Genomic DNA, 12,534 nt, shown 5'->3' with positions numbered 1-12,534 from the left:
TAAGAAAATCTGTAGAATTACATTGTTGCATAAAATAATCCGAGATTCAAATATAAGCCCCATCTAAAACATTAGACTTATAATTACAACAAATTATTTTGGTATGAAAATCTAATATACTAATAAACTAATAAAAGGTTGGCTCCAAATTGATTTATCTGCATCAGAAAAGTCCCATTTACTCATTTATAATATACAGATCCTGTTCTTATATATCCTCTTGTTTATCTCTGCAGACTGCAGAGGCTTCCCTCCTTCAGCTGGCCTGTCTTTCTCCTGCTGGTTTATGGTCTGTAGGTTCAGCTCAGCCTGCGAATCCCACCCTGTGCGTCTGCTCACGGTAGTGCGCCACATGTCTCGTGCTGAGCAGCAGTTCAGTTGCCTGTCTGTCAGTATCTCTGCCACCGACGGCTGCTTGGTGATCTCTACTGAGGAGGAACCTTATCAGTTCTTAGGTGAAAACTTTCTCTTCAGAAGAAAACAAAACTTTCTCTTTTTATTTACACTTTTGTACTAGTTTAGGCATGTGTTATTTACAATATTTATTGTATTCTACAGACATGATGGAGCCAGACGAGCAGACTCCCAGTGCGCTACCATCCTCAGTGCGGTTCAAATGTTCCAAACAGCTGATACCAGAGCAATGGCATCATCTTTGTCTGGTTATGGCCAAAGGAATCAAGAAGAGCTGTTTAGCCACTGTTTATCTGAATGCAACAGCAATTGGAACAGCAAAGGTTTGAGCAGGAATTTATATTAAGGAGAGTTTTGAATGACATACTGTAAACTACTGTAAACAGTTTGGGGTCAGAAAGTTTTTTTCAATGTTTAGCAAAGAAGTCCCTCGTGCTAAACAAGGCTGCATATTTTTTGTATATTATTAATATATTTTATATATTAACACCAAGGTCATGGGTTCAGTTCCCAGGCAGTGAAGAACCTGAACAATGTGTACCTTGAATGCAGTTTAAGTTGCTTTGGATAAAATCTTCTGCTGAAATGAATAAATGTCAGCATTAATTGACTAAATCTGTCTCTGTTGCTCTTTTTGCAGATCAAATACATTCAGCCATTTCCCGGTCAGTCCATATCAATGGATCCCTCTGCGGTCATTGATGTGTGTGGGATTATTGGCACTCCATCACTATGGAAACAGCATGCGGCTCTGGTCTGGCGGGTCGGTCCTACATACTTGTTCGAAGAAGTCTTGAGTTCTGATCAGGTGGAGAATATTTATGGGCAAGGCAACAAATATATTGGCAACTGCCTTGCTCTCAGTGCCCAAGGTGAGAAAGTTTGCTTTTCTCTGTCTAAAAACAGTTCTGTATTTTATCGAAATCTGTATTCACACAAGTACATGTGTTAATTAGGAGGCCAGACAGATGTTGCAGTGTCCCAAATCAGGATGGTCTCCCCAGAGAGGATTTCCTTTGCCATAAACATGACAGTGTCTACCATCACTTCAGTAGTAGATATTAGAGACCAGTACAACGAGGTGGACTGTCGCCTTATAGCCAAGGAGGTGCTTTCATTTTCCTTTTTTATTTGTGGATTGAATTATTTTGATTGTTAAATCTTGTGTTACTCTTCTATTATTTTTATCACAGATGGGGATTACATCGCGTGATAATTGTACTCCTGTCTTCCTGGCTCATAATATCAGTCAGCACCTTAGTGGAACTGCTCGGACAATTGGGGCAGCCCTGGTTGGTTGTTTTGGTAAAAAGTCTACTAGCTACTTCTCTAAAGTACTTACTGTATGACAAAATTGCAGCATTTTTGTTTTCGTAGTGAACTTTTAATTTAAAGGCTGATTTTACACCTTGATTTCCAGGTGTAAGGACATTCAGGTCATACAGTGCTGCAAGTAGCTTCCAGTTCATTGGTGGACCTGCTGCCATTCTAAGTTTGGTGGCAATGGCCTCAGATGACAGCTCCATGTATGCTGCTGTCAAAGTTCTGCTCTCTGTTTTAGAGACAAATCCTGTGATGGAGCAGGAGATGAAACGAACCAATGGCTATAAGGTAGTGCTGTCAAATAAAGTAAGTTAAGACTTGAAGGATAATAAATCCAAGTTGCAGATTTGATTTGTTTTGTGTTTTCAGCTCTTGTCCTTCCTGCTAAAGATGAAGTCTCAGCTGATCAGCAGCAGGATTTTCCAGCTCATTATGGCCATAGTGGGCACAATGGAGCTGGGCTTTGTTGCTGTTCACATTCCAAACATCACTGCCTTCCAGGACATCTTCTGTGACTTTGAGGTAAGTTTTAGATTGGTATGGTATATTTCTTCATAGCTACAATATTGTTATGCTCTGGTGAGTGAAATAGCATTCTGAATGGCTTTAACTGAATATTAAAGGGGTCATATGATGCTATTTTAAAGATCATTATTTAGTGTATTTGGTGTCACATAATATATTGACATGCTTTAATGTAAAAAAACACACATTATTTTTCAAATACTGTACATTATTGTAGTTCCTCTATGCACCGCCTCTCTCAAGCGCGTCATTTTCAACAAAGCCCCTCTTTCCGACAAGCACAGTCTCTCTGATTGGCCAGCTGACACAGTGCATTGTGATTGGACGAACACCACAAGCACGCGTTGGAAATGTAACGCCCCTTACCATAATTGCAAGCTTTAGCTTTCAAGTTAGTTATACCATCAGTTAGTTTTACAGAAAGGGGAACAGAGTCACGTGACAGACACCGTGATGATGCTCGTATGTATTTGCAGTACACAAGCCATGGTTAAGACGATTTCTGACGGGCTGTACACTCTGCTGTGATGTGACCCTCACACACACACGACGCGTTATGCGCAAAACTCCGCATTTGAACAGTCAATAGCAAATAGTTGAACTAATAACAAAACATACTTACAGTCGCTGATTCAGAAGTGCCAGAATGTCATAGCAAAGTCGGAATTTACCTTTTTTTTTTTTTTTTTTTAGAAATAGCCTTTGTGCATAGCCAGCCTTGTACTCTACTAGGTTCACAAACTGATGTCCATACAATGTGTTGCACAAATTCGAACATTTGGGATGTGCTGTTCTGTTGTAAACAAATCTTAATCAATGATTTCTAATTGCATCTACTTTCGGAAAGCCAAATAAAGTGCTTTTGCATAGAAACACACAGCGTCTCCCTGACATGGCTGCATCAACACTACTGCGGTTACTGAAACCACGCCTTCTTTCTTTGCGTGAACATTTGGGTGGCATTGCGCAAATATTTCCACATCATGATTTAGACATGTGGGGGTGTGTTTTAATGAGGCGTTTTAGCCCGGTCTGGATCAGCCTTCTCTTTTAGATTAAATCCTTTTGTGGGAGACTTTGAGTTTTGTAACTCTGCAGATCTTATACATGCACAGTTACATAACACACTAAAGAAAAGGAAAACAAGAAATTGCATCATATGATTCCTTTAATAGAATATTAACGGTTTGTAGACTAACCTGGGAGGCTAACTTTGCTCCCACTTCATAGCAAATCTGGTCATGGCTAAGTCTATATTTAGTGTCAACATTCTTCAAATACTTGGATTGGTGTTGTGAAGGTTGAAAGCCACTGCAGATCTAATAAGATGGCACATAGAAATTGACTTTTAAGAGCTGCAGGATGACTGCACGCCACGGACAGGTTTATTTTATGTTCTGTTTCTAGTTTTCCTTTCAGCTATTGAATATGTTAGCTAGCCTGTATAAAAACAGTGCTAACAGTACTTTCTGCATGCAAAACAAGGAAGCTAGTGTATGTGCTTGATTAATGATGTGCAAATAAATGAACAGTTTCTTAATATAGAAACGTTTTTAGCAAGGTACACTGTTTAAATTGGGGTCTGTAAATTTTTTTGTTTTTGAAGTCAAAAACTTCTTTAAGAAGTTCAGAATTCTTTAATTAACAGAAAGTTCAAAAGAACAGCATTTATTTGAAATATAAATATTTTGTAACATTATAAATGTCTTTATCGTCACTCTTGTTTTTGGTCAATTACACGTGTTCTTGCTAAATGCAATTAAATTCTTTAAAAAAACAAATCTTCCTGACCATAAAATTTTGACTGGTAGTGTACATATTGTACATTTTTAAAGCACACAGCAGTTGCAAAAGTCATGTTTGAGATGTGACGCTGTTGTTTCTTTTTCCTATAGGTGTGGCAGAATGCTCCAGAAAATCTTGACGTTTGTGTTTTAAATCATTTTGTTGATATCCTGAAGTCATCAAGGTACGCTGTAGGCTACTGATATCACGTTGTTGTGATTTTGTGTTTAGTGTGCTGCATGTAGTGATGTGAAACATATGGCTCACTTCCTGTTTTTCAATCATGCAACCATGCCAGTGCTGTTTGCTGTGGATATATTTCTGACTGTCAGTTTGTTTCCAGTGGGAGTCAACAGAATGCTGAAGTCATGCATAGACTCAACATAATTAGCAAACTCCTGATCCTGCTGCATGATACCAGTGTGACCCGCAAGAAGGTGTCAGTCATCTGCACCATCATCAAATCCCTCCTCGAGGAACATTTCAACACCACAGACATCAAGAGGCATGTTACACTTTTATAGGCTCTTTTGAATTGAAAAAAATTGTTGCGTTATTGATTATCACACAATTTTGGGCACTGAATTAATAATGATAATTCACTCAGTGTGATTTCTTGACATTCCTGTTTGTTCAATCAGGCTTGGACTCTTCTTAGTTCATAGTCTTTTGCCTCCGACTTTGAACGAGCAAAGCACTTTCTCTGATTTGGATTTTGTTGATCAATCACAAGGTACAAATGTTTGCAATAAACATTCACTTGTTTATGATTTTAGATTTGTGCTCTGTTCCAAAATCTTGAAACTTTTGAGGGAAGCGCATTCCTTACATGCTGTTTAAACTCTTTGTGGCTGTAGGCTGGAGTCAGACTCCTGGGAGATCAGTTTGGATCAGGAACCAGTTGCTCTCTATGCTGTCTTCTCTAATCATCTTAAACACTTCAAGCATGTGAGTCAAGTTTGGCAATGTAACAACACAGTCTTGCACTCTTTATCCTTGTTTCTATGAACCCACTGACAAATAATTTAATCCTGTGTTTCTTAAATGACAGTAACAAGGAAGAGGTATTCTTCGCATTGGGATCCGATTGGTTCCTCCTGTTCTTACAGGGCCACATCCACACCAGTACAGTGCTTCTGGTGCTCACACTGCTTACTCACTTCCTATCATATCCAAACATCCTGGGCAAGTTCAAAGAGGGTGTGTCACTAGGAACATTAGTAGAGACCATGGATATGCCCACCAATATCACAGGTAATTCCAGATGAAATTGCAAAAAGTACAGTCATTGTGATTGCTTGTGATTGGTATAGACAGCTCTGCAACAATTTACAATAATGTAACAAAATTATTTTTTTATTTATTTTAGATAATTTGAAGTCTCGCTCACGGTCGTTTGAATGTTTGAGCTCTATCTGTCCGGGGTTTGATGTTCTGCAGAAGCTTCTTGTCAACCACATCCACCTGCCCCAAGTTTATGGAGCTATCGCTGCACTGCTTATAAGAAAATCTGATTTCCAGGTTACTGCTGGGCAGGTAGAGGTCACATTGCCTAATTGTCTGATATATCATACTGTATCTGCATGTATATTTCTTGGTTGTGGTGAATTATGAGAAAGTTTATACTATGCTTTGTCTTTTGGATGGCAGGTGGATGTTGACATGATGCTTCAGGGTTTGATTGACAGCTGCAGTGATGGATCTGAGGGCGTTCAACTATGTGCAGATGCTGCTTGTGTTCTTTTAGAGTTGATTAAAGTTATCATTACTAAGGTAAGTGTCTAAATTGTTAAATGTATTGGCATAACATGATGTATATGATATATTTTTATTAGAATGGCTTCGTCTGTGGTTATTTTTAAGTCTAAGTTAAAAACTTTTTAATTCTAGTTGAAGCACTCTTTGTCCTTGTCTTATGTTTTTTTGCTGCATGTTTATGTACTTTTTTTTTACTGCTCTTTATTTTTCATTGCGTTATAAATCACATTGGTCAACTCTGGTTGTAGTAAATAATGCTATATAAATAACATTTACTTTTACGGATAACATGCAGATTTTATAGAAGTTAAAGTTGGATAGCATTTAAAACAAAATAAGGGATTGCACCACCTAGTGCTCAAAAAAGGCAATACTGTAATAGACAGACAGTTGCATGTCTGCTGGATGTAATCTTGTACATTTTTTAAGAGGCAGTTAGCATGATTACAGTCATTTATTGGAAACAGGTTGCATAATCCAGTTACATACAAGCGTTATCTGTGTCACCACAGTCATTGATGCAAGACCAGTAAAACCAGCTTTCCTCAGGTTGTGTATTTGTATTACTCTAAAAAGCCTGTACCAGGAAGTGCAGATGGCTGGGAAGTTCATTACCCGGGTAGTGTGATGCAGTTTCTCTGCCTGGTGCACAGTTTGTTTCCTCAAGATCCTCTCTGGACCTCCCCTGATTTTCTTACTTCACTGGCCAGTGCTGTTTTCCCCTTTGAAACCCCAGAGGTGAGACTTTTGGGGACTGTACCTTTTTCTGTGCAATTTAAAAATATACCCAAGAGACATTTTTTGCCTCATAGGCAAGCAGTTTACAGAAGTGATATTCTGCTTCTCATGCAGAGCTCTACAGGTGTCCAGGGTATCAAAGAAAGTGGCGAAGTAGTGGGGGAGCCCCCCTTGCTCCGCCCCTCCCACCCAGGCAGGAAGCAGATGTGTGACTTCATCCGCATCCTCTTGATGGACAGCCTCATTAACATTCCTGTCAAAGATGGTTTTCATCCTTTAATACAACTGCTAGAGGTAAGATACAATACAATACAATACAGAGGTACAATATTGTGTATCATTAAGCATTGTATATACATTAATGTTGTTAATACTACTAACAATACTAAATAATATCATAACAAAAATAAATTATAATTACAATTGACTTAAAATTATTTCTGAATTATAATGTATTTACTTTTTATTTTAATAATAATTATAATAAACACTATACTGTTCGTTTTTAAGTACTGTTTAATATTAAAAGGAACTGCCATTGCAGTGCAGTCACATCTGAGCTGTTAAACCAGCATCTGTATGTATCTTGTGTATAATATTTTTCCTCCATAAGGTGCCACTCTTTGCTCAGTTTTGGCGATGAGATGCACATTACAGCTCACTGGGGGATGATATCTAGCAGTTTATACAGTCAAGCCAGTAGTGCTTTTGTGGACTGTAGCGAAGACCTTTTTTCCCCAGAAATATTTTAACAATCTGAATGTTTTATGTTTAGTTTTCCCCAGATGGTGCCTGTCAAGAGCAAAGGCAGAGCTTTCAGACTGAACTCCTGGAGTTTGTGATAGACATCATACACATGACAGGACAGGAAGAGGGCCAGTCTACTCACGTGACCAGAGACGGTAAAATATACCAGACACCATATAAAACTTCTTTAAATTAATTTGTTGAATGTCAGAAATTGATTTGATCTTTTATATTATTATATTGTACAAAATCAGCAGGGTTTTAAGGTTGCTTTTATATCACTTTTATATCACTCACATGTCCCGCTATATTCTCCCTAGATCCATCCAGGACCAAGCAGGAAGGAAAAACTGCTGTTTTGGTTGAGAATGTGGCATTCTTCAGTAAAATGCTAGTAGAAAAACTCTACTCTGGAATGTTTGTGGTGGAGCCAGAGAACCTCCTGGTCTTCGTGGCTGAACAGATAGAAGTAGTGAGTTTATCTTCTCATTTCTCCAATATACTGTATTAAAGTTTCAAGCCCAGACAAACCCATATTTACACTGCATGTTTGTATTGACATCAGGCACTGGAGAGAGGTCATGGTCATCGGGAAGTAATGGTTGGCGTTCTGTACAAAAACTTGAACCGAGCCCTACTTTACTTCCTGTCTCGACCCAGACAGACTCCAGCTGAGCAGGAACTCATTATTCAAACAATTCGCGTGTTACAGCAGCACTGGGATGTGATCATGGCAACATACAATGCCAATGTCCACTTCATCAGCTGTCTCATGCACTGCCTCATCCTTATCCGCTCTGGCAGGTGTGTTTCATTGTTAGTGATAGTGGCACTTTTCACTAACAGGTTACGTTTTGTTGTCCTATTTCTTTTTTAAAGTATTAAAAAGCACAAATCCAACATATCATTGGTAATTGTATGAAAAATTATTTGCAACCCTAAAATTATTTTTTATTAATAAATAAATAAAATCAAGTGTTTAGCATTAGTTAGACTGTATGTTTTCCAATATTTCAATAGCAGGATTTCAAAATCTCATAAAAAGATGTCACATAACAATGTGTTTAATATAATTATTTATAATATAATTAGTGTAATTTAACATTTTCCTAAATTCAAAATTCTTAAGAAAAAAAATGCTTGAAAAAATTGCTGTCTTTTAGCTTTCTTGAAGGGTTTGGCTGTGAAGTCCATAAGAAACCCACAAGAAACATCTGGAGGCATATTTTCCCACTCAAGAACAGGCAGGTGATGTCGCAGACCAAAGTCACAGATTCAGCAGAAGGTCTGTTTTTATTTTTTATACTGTATATATTTACTTATTTTATTTTTGTCTCCTGTATGCCAGGCACAAAAGTAAAATTAAATGTTTTGAATATGGTTGTGATCCTTGTAGTGGAGTCAGAGCTGATGCTGCTTGTGGAAAGCACCTGGAATAGAGTCATGCAGGAGCGAAGACAGGCGCTAGAGGAGGCCTATAAAATTGACCTGTCTGCTAAGCCGGACAGCAAGGAGGGCCAGGTCTCTATGGGTGATGTGAGCCCTCTGTGGGAGGAGACGGCCATGAAAGCTTGGCATCTCTTTATAGGTCAGTCACTGCTTGTGTGTCAACATTTGAGATTACTGTCAGCCACCTTATTTTGATCCTCTTGCTTTAGGTTTGGTTGTATTTGACTGACATAAAGGAGGATATTTGAGGTGGAAATTAATAATACACTGTATGTTGCAAAGTTAGAAGTTGATTTTCATATTTTAACATTTTTCTTTCAGACTCTCAGAAGAAAAAAGCAAACAATGGTCGCCAGAAGAGGGCAGGACTTCTCAGCAGTGCGTTGCAATCTGTGCAGAAGAGGTTTGGGAAGGATACAGTCGGCACTCCTGAGGTAGGACAGTCTAGTTGTTTCTAAAACATTTTCTGTTATATTCCAGTGCCTTGATGCGATGCATGTCTATAACCATTTTGCTGTCTGTACTGTACTCTATGAGTGATATTATGGACAGGCAGGAAGTAACTGGTTTAGTCAATGAGAATTCCTTCACAGGTGCCCTCACACCATCCCAATGTCACCGCAACCGGAAGCCGCCACCTACCCTGTGGCACTGTCTCAATCCTGTCTCTAAATCAATTTGGATTATTACAGCTGAATACACCTCAGTGGGCAATATAATTGATATTTGTTAATTTTTTCCATGGGAACACTCACTAGAACATTGCGTTTGCTGTTGAAGGTTAAAGATGCTGTTATTGTTGTTTTTCCCCCCCGAAACGCGGCCCACATCATTAGTTCCCACCGCTGAAGACGTCGCCATCTGGAAAAGGATGCACAGAGATATTACTCAGGCACAAGGGCATGAAATTGCTGTTTCTTTGCAACTGCTGCTATCCCCGTCTCCGCCTCAGAAACAGGGGGCGGTAATTATAGGCAGTCCCGATCCGATGAAAACATTCATTTTGTGTTACTCTGTATCATATCAGCTTGTGACAGCCTATCAGCTGTCTTGATGAATTGTCCTCCTCAGAAACGTGCTGCTTGAAATTTGCTGAGAGTTTAGTGGATTTTGAATTTCTCCTGGAAAGTCGTCATAAACACATCATGAGGTGCACACAATCGTCAGATCGTACTTTAGTTCCTTCAAGTTTTGATAGAAAGTTAACTTTAGCTCATGGAAAGAAAATTCAGTTGGGAAAGATTTAGCTAAATGATTAGCTGTGTTGCTCAAATAATAGTCATTGTAATTTTTGGTCCACATGCAGAAAATGCCTATAGACAGTTTTATAAACATTCAGAAATATTCATACTGCTTCATTGAAATATTCTGAATATGAAACTATTTCCCTATTTTATGAAATTGTGAATAAGTTGCAACAAGATAAGACTTCAGAATGGGATTTTACTGAATTTTACTTTTTCTCATATTTTACTTTTTCTCATATGTTCGTATTGTTATTTGAAATGTAAATTGTTCACATATTATACAATTTGCACCTAAAGTGGAGCAAGTTGTCACTTTTTTTCTTTTTCTTTTTTGAGAAGTTATATTTATATGGCCCTTGCACTGTACACTTCTAATTTCACTTGATAGTACTGTGAAAAATAATTAGGAATATTAGTTTTACCTATCTCATTTCTCCCTGCATAGAGGAAAACCTTAGTAAAAAGAAAACTTATGTAAAATGTGGCCTTAAAAAAACTGTATTCACAGGCTAATTGTCTTTTTAATTGATGATGTTGACCATAGTTACTTTTACTAGTTATTTGTTACGATTACATAATTTCTGTCTAATGGGAGCTAAATCAATTTCAGCATTTTAAAACGTTTATTTAGCACACACAGTCTAATCCAGTTGCCTGTACACCAGAGAACTTACCCTTACAGAACGGCACAGGACAAACTTTCCTCTGGATTCATTTCAGATATATGCTACGGACTAATTATATCTTCATAATAGAAAGATAATTAACATAGCTAATGATCAAGTTAAGTTTATTACACATTCACCAGCAGCCTAAAATGAAGCTGACATTATGTTATGTTATCATCAAAGGTAGTTTTTTTCTGTGGAAAGTAATTAAAATGGAAATCAGTGTGATGTTAATTGCAGAGGGGATGCTATTTAATGTGGCGCGCGTACAAGGCCAATAAGTTTGCTGTTTGGGTAAATGGAGTAATTAATGCTATATATTACTTATGATTGTCTAAATAAAAGAATACGATTAGGCAATGGTTCAGTGTTTATCTGTCAACACAAGGCCGTAATTACTCCTGTGAACTCCTTTGTAACACTTCTTAATCCCGCCATCCATTTAGCACACACAAATGCACAATTTTCTTTTTTTTCTGGTTTTATAACTTGTCACTGTTTTTCTTTCTAAGAACCCAAATAGCATTTTTCCTGAATTTTGGTTGGATTTTCTTATTTTGCTATGGCATACAAAGCAGCGAAGGGTATGCAGGTGAAACAAGTAGACTGAGTTGCTACTTTAAGTAAAACTACAAAATAAATAAATATTTTATTGCATTCCTAATGAAATATTAATGTTTTTAGATTTTTTGAAATGTTGTTTACCTGCATAAATCCTTTTCACACGGTTTATAAAAAGTATTCAGCCCTTAGAAAAATTTCAAGTTTTATTATTTTACAACAGATTTGCTGCGTTTGACACTAATAACAGGAAAAATTATAAAATTTCTACAAATTGGTCAAAATGTATTGTTCATAAAACAAAACACAAAATGGTCAGATATGATTTTTGGAAAACATTTTCATGCAGTTACACCTTTTACTAATTTTAGATTTATCTTGTGCCTTCATAATTCATATTTGTCTCAGTTTGAGATATAGCAGTGCTATATTCAGTACTCTTACGGTTCACCTCTAGTCTCTGAACTGCACTCAGTGTTGCTGTTGGGCCGGCTCCGTGAGGACACCACTGTGATGATTGGTTTAATGAGCCTTTAAGTAAATCTGGATATGAGCAGGTCGGTGGTGAAGTACACAGGCTTCCTGAAGGGCTAATGCCTATCAGTACAATAAATCAGCAGGACACAGAGCATGGCGCAGGGCCAGCAGCCACCTCACACTGCGCTTATATTATACTTTAAGTTAATTAGAGCACACTGAGGACTATTGGAGACAGCTTTATTGTATGGTTAAATAGCCACTAGCTTGTTTTTCCCACATGAATGCAATTTGCTAAATGTTATTGTAACTGTGTGAAAACCTAATAGCTACAGAGGACCGTTTACATACATATAAGTGTCTACTTGTTCACCTTCATAATGTACCTTCATGTGTGCGCATGTCGTGTGTGTTTGTTTCCATTAGAGGTTCGTCTTAGACATGGAAGCACACTGGAAAACTTGTGAGACCATATTTGACAGCATGTTGAGGAGTAATGCACAGGTTTGTTAGTTTTTTTTTAACCATTAATATTTATAATGCTGTGCCCCAGGAATCCAACTACAAAATTTCACTGATTTGCTTTTGTGTTTTGTGTAGATGATGCATAGTGAGAATGATCGTATGGCCGTTCAATGGCTAAGAATAGAGGAAGACTTGCTTAGAGAGAGGGGTCTCTTTGGCCCTGGTCCAGGAGTCTTCCTCAAACGAGGCTGGGTGCAGAACACCGCAGAGGGGCGCAACCGAACACGATCCAGAATTCGCAGAAAGCAGCTACGTCGATCCAAAAGGGTGACCTATTTTCACCGTACATAAAAAAAATAATTTCTGACCGAAGAATA

At 37.9% G+C, this 12,534-nt stretch overlaps 1 protein-coding gene across 4 annotated transcripts in view; it reads left to right on the top strand.

Moving 5' to 3' along the window:
- Positions 1 to 12,534, top strand: part of LOC306882843 (WD repeat- and FYVE domain-containing protein 4-like) — a 46,806-nt gene that overhangs the window by 14,148 nt on the left and 20,124 nt on the right. For 3 of the 4 annotated variants that reach the window (XR_013785300.1, XM_079437789.1, XM_079437788.1), the window contains exons 18-41: positions 237 to 455; positions 559 to 737; positions 1,055 to 1,286; positions 1,371 to 1,522; positions 1,608 to 1,719; positions 1,835 to 2,025; positions 2,107 to 2,259; positions 4,158 to 4,231; positions 4,391 to 4,552; positions 4,689 to 4,780; positions 4,905 to 4,995; positions 5,099 to 5,301; positions 5,417 to 5,583; positions 5,698 to 5,820; positions 6,355 to 6,543; positions 6,658 to 6,837; positions 7,319 to 7,445; positions 7,611 to 7,762; positions 7,856 to 8,094; positions 8,454 to 8,575; positions 8,687 to 8,878; positions 9,061 to 9,173; positions 12,119 to 12,196; positions 12,293 to 12,484. Coding sequence is in view for 3 of the 4 variants with exons in the window: in XM_079437789.1 (XP_079293915.1) it covers positions 237 to 455; positions 559 to 737; positions 1,055 to 1,286; positions 1,371 to 1,522; positions 1,608 to 1,719; positions 1,835 to 2,025; positions 2,107 to 2,259; positions 4,158 to 4,231; positions 4,391 to 4,552; positions 4,689 to 4,780; positions 4,905 to 4,995; positions 5,099 to 5,301; positions 5,417 to 5,583; positions 5,698 to 5,820; positions 6,355 to 6,543; positions 6,658 to 6,837; positions 7,319 to 7,445; positions 7,611 to 7,762; positions 7,856 to 8,094; positions 8,454 to 8,575; positions 8,687 to 8,878; positions 9,061 to 9,173; positions 12,119 to 12,196; positions 12,293 to 12,484 (3,734 nt within the window). In the remaining variant the exon portion in view is untranslated. The remainder of the gene's footprint in view (positions 1 to 236; positions 456 to 558; positions 738 to 1,054; positions 1,287 to 1,370; positions 1,523 to 1,607; positions 1,720 to 1,834; positions 2,026 to 2,106; positions 2,260 to 4,157; positions 4,232 to 4,390; positions 4,553 to 4,688; positions 4,781 to 4,904; positions 4,996 to 5,098; positions 5,302 to 5,416; positions 5,584 to 5,697; positions 5,821 to 6,354; positions 6,544 to 6,657; positions 6,838 to 7,318; positions 7,446 to 7,610; positions 7,763 to 7,855; positions 8,095 to 8,453; positions 8,576 to 8,686; positions 8,879 to 9,060; positions 9,174 to 12,118; positions 12,197 to 12,292; positions 12,485 to 12,534) is intronic. The other variant, XM_079437790.1, reaches the window with a different exon arrangement.

Source organism: Barbus barbus (genome assembly GCF_936440315.1).
Source record: "Barbus barbus genome assembly, chromosome: 16".
Lineage (NCBI taxonomy): Eukaryota > Metazoa > Chordata > Actinopteri > Cypriniformes > Cyprinidae > Barbus > Barbus barbus.
Note: the sequence above shows the minus strand (reverse complement) of the source record. Positions and strands in the feature narration are given on the sequence as shown.